General features: G+C 41.6%; 1 protein-coding gene across 1 annotated transcript in view; it reads left to right on the top strand.

Moving 5' to 3' along the window:
* Positions 1 to 155, top strand: part of LOC105453736 (fat-like cadherin-related tumor suppressor homolog) — a 113,424-nt gene extending 113,269 nt beyond the window's left edge. The window contains exon 4 of the mRNA XM_011695920.1: positions 131 to 155. Coding sequence (XP_011694222.1) covers positions 131 to 155 — 25 coding nt within the window. The remainder of the gene's footprint in view (positions 1 to 130) is intronic.
* The last annotated feature ends 11,959 nt before the right edge of the window (positions 156 to 12,114 follow it).

Genomic DNA, 12,114 nt, shown 5'->3' with positions numbered 1-12,114 from the left:
TTCTACGTGCATGTGCAACGTGTATGTATTGTGATTTGTAATCTACAGCGCTTTGAGAAGTCAGAAAAGCACAAGATGTCGACTGGCTTTAAGAAGAAGACTCGAGACTATTCGTTTCGTTTGGCGAAAGGAGAATTCTATATTTCTATCTGTAATACTTAGAGGAACTATTTACACTTACAGTCTCGCGTCTGTCTTGTATAAATCAATTTGAGCTACAAACAAGCTAATAAACGGGAAAAAGAAACTTCGAATACCAGTAAGGTACGGAAACTAGAAATTTGTTCGAGTACCCGCGGTAACCGCGATTCCGTTGGAAATCGCATTGAGCCGAGCGCACCGCACGACTGTCGCGGAAATGTTTCAACGAGTTTCTCCCTTGGCGGACTCGAGAAGTCGCCCATTCCGTCGTATCGCAATTCCTCTTTTTTTCCTCCTCTCCCTCTTCCCTATCTCTCTCTCTCTCTCTCTCTCTCTCTCTCTCTCTCTCTCTCTCTCTCTCTCTCTCTGCTCGTCTTTCCCGTGACTCGTTCTCAGTAGCTATCATTTTTTTCGCCGGATACTACCGTGGCCAACTTCTTCAGTGGGTCTGTACGGAAACTCTTTCCGGCGAACCGAGACTCTCTGAAGAAATTCCCTCGGCTTCCGAGACGTTTCTAATGTTCTTGAGTCTGTCGAGCGTGAATTAAATATAGGGAATATCGAACCGCGAAGGGCAGTCGGGGGCGAGAACGCCCCGTTCAGATTTCGTGGGTAGTTCCGTACACGTGGATTTCCTGCAGAAGATCACCACCGCGTTGCTCGTATTACATACACGCGATCCCCGGGAAACGCATGGTTCGATTGAGAGAGCGGTTACACTGGCGCCGGGGTACGGCCCGCTGGCTCTATCCTGGTGCGCCCTTCATTGCTTATCACCTCGGCTCGATATCCGCCGAACCGTGGAAAAATCTTCCTGCCCGATTCGAAACCATCAATTTTCACTTCGCGTGGCTCCCGCCGTACGTTCTGATACTGACAGTTCGAATGGATTTATATGAAACAAAGTTTCGCAATTTATATCTCGACGCGTTTGCGATGTACAGAGACCCTTTATGTCGTTATTAGTGCGCCATGATGAATATTGCATCCGCAGCATGTCTCTATCATGAAGTTCGACAAAGCGTTTTTGTTTAAATCGGACGTCTTTAATTGACAGCCGATCGAAGGATCGATTTGTTAATGTCTGTTGTATCCTAGCATTCATCTCTTATATTGGTTGTCCCATCAATTCTGTCTATCTCAAATATCTGTGCTATTTTAAGTAATAAGAAAAATGTTATATAAATTAGTATGTTGTACAATGTCGAGAAGGACGTAATAATAAGTGACAATAATTTACCTATTAGATGGAGATGTATGGGATATAATGTTTCTCCTATAATTTTAACAAAATATATTGCATTTTTTTGCTTCAAAAGTGATAAACTAAAAAAATTACATTTCTAAAAAAAGAAGAAAAATTATTTTTTATCTTATTTGATCAAATTATTGACTGATCAAATAATATCTTATAAAGAAATATACTTTTAGAAACTAATATTAAACTCAAATTTTTGTCATTTTTGTTTCACAAGCCTTAAAAAATTTGTTTGAGTCGTGATGATTTTTTGATACCTTTTAACAATCGGAAGAAAGTTAAAATTAAGTTAGTTAAATTAGTTCACTTTTGATAAGGTAATGTTTATCTAACTCATTCATATAATAATTTATAATAATAATTCGAAAATCACGTTTTTTTAAATTATATTATTTTTGCAGCAAGGATACGATCTATTCTTCGGTAATGTATTCTATGTAATTTGTTGTTACATCAAAATCTTGATAAATAGCGAGTATAAACATTGTGGCTTTCGACATCGGATAGTTAAAACCGCAAATTTATCGTAACAGAAACCACAGCGTTTTTTTTTTTTATTGAAAACAATAAGCACCCGGAGCAGCTGTGCTACTTCGGAGAGATGCTGTATCGAATTTCCTGTCGCGGAGGCAATTATCTTCAAAACAATTCTCATTGGCAGCGTCTATCCACGGAATTCTATTGCCGATGGCGGTGGTTCTTGTGTGTTGCGGCGCTGGCTTACGGAGTCGATTTACCGATGGTTTTACCGCAATTCTTTTTCGACATCGGACAAGCCAGCTCTCAATTTAACCACTCGTGTTGGCTAAACGGCGACATCCGTAAAGTCGTTCATGCCAAGACCTCGGCTCTTCGAAGATGTTGGTTTTAAGCTGGTCGTGAAATTTGCGCGCGAGCACGTGAGATATCCGAGAAACTAGAAATTTGGGGATTTCGACGAGGAAATGCGACGTGGTGTGATAACGCGGCTTGCAAAATCAGCTAGCGATCGCTGAAGCATCTTCAATCGCGCCTCTCTGTGTGCGGGTGTATCCGGTGTTTGAACGACGTGATGCTTCACCTCGGATAAAACGATCCATCGTGGCTCGTTGCACCACTCGCGCGATGCGGATCGCGCAAAGCGTATATATAGGTATAACCGCCAAGCTTTACGAGTTCTCGCGTTGCTTGCTCAAAGGATATACTTCTGGCGATTAGCGCGAACGATTAACCTAAATTCACCGTAGGCACACCTGCACACGACGCCACGTGGTTAAGCCAGTTTCCTACGTTGGTTAATGATGTACCGGATCGTGTACGTGGAGTCTCGGGGCGCGCTTCTCTTAAATTTCGTTGCCAGTTGGAAATGATGATGAATAGTTCGGAGAATTCAGCCGCGCTTTCTTCTGTACGTGAAAGCGCGGCTCGCACGAGCGAGTTAATTGGTCGACGGCGATCATTCTTAATCGTTGTCAACTTTCGGATTTATATCATCTAATATCATTTCTTCACTTACGGGACTTTAAGCCCTTACTATTCTTCTATTCGGCCGGTAATTCCGACTGGGCACATTTTCAGTATTAAAAGTTTCAAAGATTGTTTAAAAAAGAAATTGTTTTACGTGTTGAACTTTTTCGGCCGTCTGAAAACTTTAAAATAAACTTAGTTCTCAATATAATTTGGATTATACTAAAGCTCTCTTGGCTGTGCTAACTTTGCTATGCTTTCTCACTCATCTTTCTATATTTTATCTGCGATTATCGTGATGAGCTTCAGAAGAGGAGCGTGTTTGTTTCGCATAATATATTTTACATTCATTCTTTGAAAAAGTGCTTATATATAAGTGTGTAGGTATATTTCTAGATTTTTTCCAGCAGCTTATTAATACGTTTCTAAAATGCTCTCTTGGAGAATGCAATCAAATTTTCTCTGAAAATTGGATCTTGCAATCCAATTTTATATATTTTTTATAACACCACACAATATCGTAATAACAAATTATTAATATATGCGTATAATAATTAATATAATAATTATACATGTATTGATTTATTAATGAGTAATAAATAGTAATGTACGATCAGTCAAACTAGTACAGAATTAACGTGAATATCAATGACAAATCGATTTATCTTCATTTTAATGCACATCGGATAAGCGGAATTAATTTAAAAATCAATGTAATCATTATTATTTTAGAATTTAATCGAATTTCACGAAGTCTTTTATAGGAAAATTCTCTTTATATTTACCTTCTTGAAGTATATACACGTGATTTAAAAATGTTTGGATCACCTAAGGTCCTAAGCGCAAGTGCGAGCACCTAGACGACATTCATGATAAAATCACGTAGCGAATGGAGGCGTGCTGGCTTACAATGGATGGAAAAATGCATGATGTATGCCGGCGATCAGCGCGGTGATGGATGGCGGTTTGTGGCGAGACCACGCGCAAGAAGCTCTCTTTGACGGAACTTCCGTTTTACCAAACCACGTCAGCGACATCTTGCCGGTATTACCTTGTCGCGAACAAAGTCGTTAAAAATGAACAGTTTTTGCCTCTCGTCGATGGCGCGTCGAATGAATAAAATAATCGAAATCCATTATTGTATTAACAAAAATGTGGATTACGCTTTTATACTAGTAAAAAATATCATAAATAACTGCTATATTTATTGGAGGATTATCTGTATAATACTTTTATTCTTGAAAGCTTTTTTCATTTATTAAAATAGAAACGAGACACTTTATATGTAAATAAACTACATGGATTACAGTTACACTATTTTTAGGAAACTTTTCTAGTGATAAAATAATAGTGGATAGAGAGGAATGATTGCAACTGAAAATGCGCCTAGTGCAATTTTAATCAAGCCAAATTGACACAAAACAAACGATAAACTTGTTTCAATTACATTTCGAAAACGCATCAAGTGGACTCTTTTAACGATGCCGATCGGAGTGTTGATTAGAATTCCAATGATTAGCGGCTATCGATCGAAAGGCTCGGCCGCAACGGCCGTTTCTGTGGCGCCGAGACGAGGTCGTAGATCGGCTCGGTAAACGGTGACTTCGGAGGAGGCGATAATGCGATGATGCATGCGTGCCAGGCCCGTGGCCCTACCTACCTACGGCGACGTGCCTAACGCCTAAAATATGGCGTGGGTAAACGCGAATCCGGTCCGGCCCACATCCGCGCCTCGCGCGGAAGTCGCTGATGCTTCCAGCCGCAAACGGCGGCGTGAAGGAGAGCCTTAGACATGTTCCAAAGAGGAAGCGGGAATGGAGTCGTGTGGGTACCCGGATCCGATCCTGGGCGCATACGATTCTCGGAACCGATCGGGAAACCGGTTTTAGGACGTGTCTCGCGCGTCGCATATGCAGGTCGGATCGTCAATAATGGACCGAAGAACCGCTCCGCCGACGATGCTCTCCTCGTCCCTCTCGCCTCAGTCCTTATCTCCCTCCTTTTTTGCATCGGCGATCGGTGGTGGGATTCGCAATAATCCGCAGACGCGGGGAGAATTCGATCCCTCGTCAGGTCGGGTCGCCGTCTCAGTGACTCACCCCATCGTCTTCCGTAACTGACCGGCGTGACGGGTGCGCGTAAAGCAGATCACGCGCTCGCTACCGAATTTCACGAGTATCATGTATACATTACCTATATAGATGCTGAAACTACAATGCATATAGGTATATGTAAAAGAAATATTGCAAGTCTGACGTGTTTATTAAATTGATTAGAAGACATGTTGCACTCGATTAATAATTTAACACTGTTAAATCTATAGTGTCAAATTGAGTCGCCACTGCTCCTATACTTAATATACCGTTATTTCCAACTAAAACAATGGAGTTAAATAATTTAAAATAGTTTGAATTTAATCCAAATTTGGGTTAAATTCTATTGTTTTATTTAAAAATAAATATAATATATATTAAGTAAGAAACATTGGCGATTCAAATTGGATTAAATTTGACACTATATAGATTTGATAGTGATGATAGCGTCATTTCGATAAAAGTCTCGATGCAAAATTTGTATAATCGCGAGTGCGGATTTGCATTCGGGTGAAGCTCGAACGTCGCTTTTTCTTCGTGCTCCGGCGGAGATCGAGTTACATTACGTCAAACCGCTGAACAAGTGGAGGAAACACGCGTATCTGAATGTACGAACGGGTGCTCATTCGCGCGGAATATCCGACGTATAATTTACCACTAGTTCAAGGTAGTTACCTTCCACTTTGAAGAACGGTGGGCCGCGAAATTGACCATAAAGCCGGGTTTATCTGTAAACTCCTTCGCCGGTGCTGAAACCGGCTTCGCGGCATTACAAATATCTTCCCGGTAATTATTATTTTTAATTAACTATCGCATCTCGAATGGATCGCGCGATTCCGACCGCGCGGGAATATAATTAAACGCGGGAATTAAGCGGGTGCTTTACGGGACGCGCGTATAGATACGAAACGCTGCACGTACTCTATCGTAAAAGCGATGGGAACGGCTGCTTTTTGTGTTTGCGTGCGATTCTTACATTTGTGTACGTCGCGTCGCGACATGCGTGGAACGATATCGCGGTTTTAACATCAACTTCCGTACGAGTCTTAATGGGAGCCGCCATATGCGCGTATATATAAATATACATTTTGTCCGCATCTCCTCCGATGTGGCGGTTGTTTTTCTAAAAATAAAAGGTAGAAAATGGAAAAAAATGGGAAAAATCGTCACCAGCCGTCGACGCGTCGAAACGCAAAACGCGAAGTCGCCCTTGCATTTGAAATTATATGACGCGCGTATAAGCCGCAATGCGGTTGCACGTGACAAATCTACCGTCGCGATACCGTGCGAGAGTTCTTCTACAGCTGTTGCATCTAAACCAGCTTTACGACGCGAAATAAATTTAGGCCGCCGTGATTCGCGTGTCTCGCGCCAAGATATACCTATACTTTTTTTTCCCCCCCTTTCTCGCCGGCTAAAGATACCGGTGAGGTTTTTACCTCTCGCAACGTCTCGAAAGTTCCCTGCGATTTTACGACTTTTTCACAACCGTCCCGGCGATACTCCGACGTCCCGGGTTTTTGTATAATCGAGCCGTATGTATGCGCGCGTGCGTCGCATTCCTACACAGTCTCTCGCTCGCATGCAACGTTAACGAATGTATATCAAATGCGCGGATAATATCGGCTGTACACGCTGTCGCGGTGGAATTAATTATCGTTGTAAGGAAGAGGGCATATCGAAAGTGACGGGGGAAATCAACGAAAATGCGCAATTGCCGGGATGAGCGCGGCGGCGGGCCATTATTCCTCCTTCGCCCTCTTTCGCCAGCATCGCCGCCGCATGAACGCGTGAGAAAAGTCCGCAGTGTTCAAAAGTCCCGGGAGGTGATATATCATCTGCGGATGATAGCGCCGTGTGCCGTGAAAGCCATTCGTTTCAATGCGTGCATTCATGCCGCGCCTAAAAGCTTCGCGTATTTCGCTCGCCTTTTCTCTCTCTCTCTTTCTCTCTCTCTCTCCCCCTCTCCCCCTACGTATGTACGTATCGTACACGGTACGTCCTACGTGATGCACCTGCACGGTCTCCCGCGATCGTCATCAACGTCCGGAGAATTCTCTCCGAACAGTCCGCCGCAGTCGTTTCGTATCGTTCGACGCGACACTTCGTCGCGGAATTTACGGGTTTGCGCTGCTACTCGATTGCACACGCTACGTGTACCACGATGTACATACGAATTCGCTCCACGTTTCCCACGTAAATTGAAAAATTCCACCGTGATTTAAACCGCAATTGGGCCTATTCGTTCGCTGCACGAATGAAACTACCGACGTTCCGAATTAGTCGATCGAATTTAGCGAGAAAAAGATTGTTTATGATCATAATAATAATAATCATAATAATATTATTGCACGCAACTTACAAATTAAATTTAACAGCGATTGTTGAATTTATAAAAATATAGATGATAAAGTGCTTGCAAAATGGCAAGGTGACAGCAAAGTACAACTGTAAACATATAATAGATTGCGTGCAATAAATTATGAATCAAGACGAGTGATATGTGAAACCCACTTCGCAGTATCGCGCAAGTTGAAAAGCAACGATTGACCGTCTGATTTGCACTATGAAGCGAAATGTGCTCACGCACGTCGATGAACGAGTTAATCGCGGTCGGTGCCGTTTCCCGCTCGCCAAATCGTTGCTGAAAATCGGAATATCGTCATGTAATCCAAAGCAGATGGGGCGCGAAAGCCAACATGTGAAATAAAACGTGATAGAAACGCGATAAAATGCAACAGATGTGGGATTTTGTTGTCGCTTTGAGCGATCACTTTTAATATCCCATACATATGCTATTAATAACGGAAAATATTATGTTATTCAGAATATTGAAGATATTCGATTTAATACATAAATCTTTTTATATATTTTTTTTTAACTAGAGAAAGACTAAATTTATAAATTTGAATGAATTTACACGGTATATGTATTTTTACAAGGATTTTCACGGAAACGATTGATTATTTTTAACACAAGAGAGTCGAAACAACTGCATGTGTTTAAAACCGCATAAAAAAAATGTACATTCGGTATTACTTTACTCTTTCCTTCCGTTCGTGCGATCGATATTCCCGATTGTGCGAACGCGATTGTATTCAACTCGTACCCTTGCGCTCGTTCGTCGTGGCATTAGACGAGATCGTTAGATTTGCCCTTCGGCAAATTGTCGGGTCTATCGGCGGAATCATCTCTGTGCGCTCTCGTGATCGGTGATGACTGTATAATAAGGCCTCCGCTGCGCGATAATGACTGGACATTGACGCCCGCGAGTATATACCCTCGCCGCGAAGCAAATCGTCGCTGGCCAAGCGCCATCCGGCAAATCAGGAATACTCAGGAACTCTCGGCATGAGTAATCAGTAATCGGTCGCGATCTGTTAGAAAGTAAATTGCATTCCGGTTAGTGACAATTGCGTACGAAGAAAAGCTATTTACAAACAACGGTCGTTACTTATTTTCTGCGAATTGCAGTATATTTCGACGATTTCAATTCTTTTTGCAATTTTTATTTATATGCCAACAGACTCGACATTTGTCTATTCATTTTACATTTCAAATAATAATAGCGCTATACAACTTTGCGCGCAAAAAGAAAAAGAAAAACGGGCACTTTCGCCATGGGAAATTCGACGTGAAGAGCGTCGCATGCTTTCCTCATTTTTGTCATGCAGTCGCATTGTTATCGGGAAAATAGCGCGCCAGCGAACGGAAGTAACACACGACTTGCTAGGCGGTAACAAGAATCACGTTCACAGCAGTCGAGAATTTACGGTTGGGAAACTCGTGTCTAGCATGAACTGTGTTTGCAAGCGCGGCTTACAGAGTACTTAACATTTCGGGCTTAACGCCGAAAGTCCGAGATTGTCTTCGGGCGATCGATCGATGGACGGGCAATCGGCGGAATCACCGTCCGGGCACCTTCGGGACTTTTCTGTACGGTCAGGAAGTTTGTCGGACGTCCGACGAGTTCGGACATAGCGCAGTGTCCGGACCCCTCATTGGACCGCAAACTATGCAACGCGATTAGCTTAAAGTTCAGCAACTGCGATCGTTCCCACATCGCCTTCGGACCTTGCCTTTTCTCCGTAACAAGTGGCGGTAACACTTTGGCTATTAATTAGTGCGGTTCCCGTGCGATATCTTGACTGCCGCGGTCAGAGGTAATGCGATCGTTATCGTTGTTTTCTGAACGTCCCTTAAAGTATTTAAAATAGATAAAGTAATTTAAGTAAATAAAAAGATTCTGCTTAGGAAAGTATTTTATACATTTAATTATTAAATATATATTAATATTTATTATACGCACTATTTTCCCAATAACAATGCGATTGTATGGCAAAAATGAGAAAAGCGTGCGACGCTTTTCGTGTCGAATTTCCCATGGTGAAAGTGTTAAATTTATAATGTCAAATTATATCCAATTTTTGAGTCATTTTTAATTATTGCTATATGTTGCCATTATTTTTATTCAATATGTCATTAATTTAACTAAAACAATGGAATTAAATAATTTAACTCAAGGCATATATTAAATTTGACTCCAATTTAATTTATATTTACTAACTGCATACGTTAATATAAACATGTATTTACTTTGAAATTAAAGCAATACAAACACATAAATGGATTAGATCTATTAGTAGTGGTTGTTTTTTTTAAACCACATTTTTCTTGTGTTAAAATAATATATTTTGATATAGACGGAAGTTAAAAATAACGTAATGTTATTTAACTCAAGGAACTGATTTAAATTTAATATTCTACTCCTTTAATATTTAACAATATATGTAATAAATATGTTTATTTATTATTATGTATATTTAATTTTTTAATTTTATGTATATTTAGAAGTGTAAATATCTATTTATTATTATGTATTTCTTCATTAAATTAAATAAATACATATTTGATAAATATATACTATATAGGATTAAAATATATTTTCAAAAATAAGTCTTTACACAAAATCTAATTTAAATCTATTTGTAATTTTGTAATGATTTCTTAGTTTAGATAAGTTTTACAATATAGATAATTTCTTATCTCTATTAACTCATGTATTATTGATTTGATTGATATTTTTAATATAGCTCTATTTGATTCTATTTCATATGAATTCTAATATGGATATTTTTCCACTTTTGTGACCAATAGCCGCAACACTGATTCTCATTCGGAAAATGACATGCGGCTCTACGATAATAATTAATTAGGAAGCAGTCGTGCCTCTCGATGATTGGATCCGTGATCGTGCATTCTCACGCTTACCCGATAATACCTTCAACGGATTATGCATGTATAACGCATACACAAATATATGCGGTATTATATCACAACTATAGCGGGAATAAATCTGGTGTAGCGTGTATTCTAAATATTAATCCAGCATAATATCGTATTTATTTTACCGCACCTATTTTTGCGGATACATTTGATTAAATGGTCGTGCAAAATCGCTCTGCGCCTCGAACTGCGCGACGCCACGTACGAAGCCAGGCGAGGATAAACGAAGCTCTACAAAGGAAGATACCGGGTCTTCGTGTAGAATCCCTTTGAGAAACGCCACGCTATACGTTCCCGAAGTGCGAGTGCAGAATAAACGGCGACGAAGAGACTGCATCGCGGTTTTGCGATTCACGGCGATCGGAAGAAGTGGTCGCGCGACCCTTTTATGTTTCACGAACACACCATAGCGCACGAAAATGCCACTTCCGCACGGCGAGCAGCTTCAGTAGATGCGCCGCGCCATTTCTCCTCTCTGACTCTTGCCCCCTCCCCTTCCCCCTCCCACCCTCCCGACCATCGGAGTGTGCAATTGCATCGATGCGACCGAATTGCTCGACGTTTTACGCTCGTTCGTTCCACTTCTCGCCCATCGCGCCCGGCGCGTCTGATAAAGAGAAATATTAGTGCTTCTAAAAGGCGCTCTCTTCTCGAATCAAGCTTTCACCTCTCGCGCTGCAGTCCCGACCGCATAAAAAATGATAGGCCTTTCACTGGGTGGGTATAGGAGTTACAAGGGCGAGTAGATCTCTCGCAGTGATAAATCTTAACGTGAAGACTTATATATATATAGATAGAACGGCTGTTATCGTGACGTACCTGTCGTTTATTTTGAAAATGGTGAGGTTCGATTTTTCGAAGATCCCCCTGAGGGAATGAGACAGAGGAAAGATCGATGTACCGCGCCGCGATATAGAGAAGATTTTCACCATACTGCGAAGTTATAATTTTCCAGATTAATGATTTGAAATTGACTTTTCCGACGTATAAGGAGGTGCGGCATGTTTATGTCATGTTACACAGAGTTACACAGGCGCGCGATTAGCCATAAGTTTCGTATACACGCGATTTGATTGCCTTCAATTTGAGCCAACAGCTTCCGGGGGTTCCACTTAACAGGTCATTGAACTTCCGAAGTAGGCCGGCACTTCCGCTATCCTTCGTGCTAAAACTTGCCCCCTTAGCGGCACGAGCGTCATTTAAAAGTTTCTTAGTGCGGGCCTTATGTAAATCGTACGCATGCACAGGCCTGCATCATATTTATGAGAGAAACGACAAACAAGTGCATCGTGCTGATTTTGTCGTCATCGAGCTGCCTTTTTCCCATCCCGGCAATAACAAGTCACCTTTTCTTACGTTGTTGCAGGTAAGAAACAAGGAAATTGTTTTCTCGATTGTGTGCGTTGAATTCGCAAGATGTGCGGGTTGTCCTGACGAATCGTCCGATTTGGCAAGGAGAGAGAGAGAGAGAGAGATCGTGGCAGCGGAGGCGGACATAGGGATAGGTGAGTAACCGCATCGCTAAGCTTCTCTCGGCAAATGGCGCAAAAAAAGAGCCGCGCGTGTTGGTTACTGGCGCGAGAGCCACGGGCTTTTTTCCCCCGTATCCCGATGCAAGCTGCGCAGCGTCGCCCGCGCGTATAACGATACAATTGTACTGTCGGACAATGCGTCTGAAATCGTGTCGCGCTATTTTTAGCCACCTTTACCCTCGCGCGCAATCAAAGCCGAATCACTTCGCTCTCGGAACGACCCGACCGAATAGCGGTTTTTTTTAACGGACTTTCGACATTTCGTTGTAGAATATATGTATAGGAATAATCGATATCAGTTTATAATACGTAACGTGCCTTCGATTTCGAAGAAATTTGAAATTGAAGAAAATTAAAA

The sequence above is a fragment of the Wasmannia auropunctata genome, unplaced genomic scaffold (genome assembly GCF_000956235.1).
Source record: "Wasmannia auropunctata unplaced genomic scaffold, wasmannia.A_1.0 LD335996.1, whole genome shotgun sequence".
Classification (NCBI taxonomy): Eukaryota; Metazoa; Arthropoda; class Insecta; order Hymenoptera; family Formicidae; genus Wasmannia; species Wasmannia auropunctata.
This window is presented reverse-complemented; position numbering and strand designations above follow the sequence as displayed.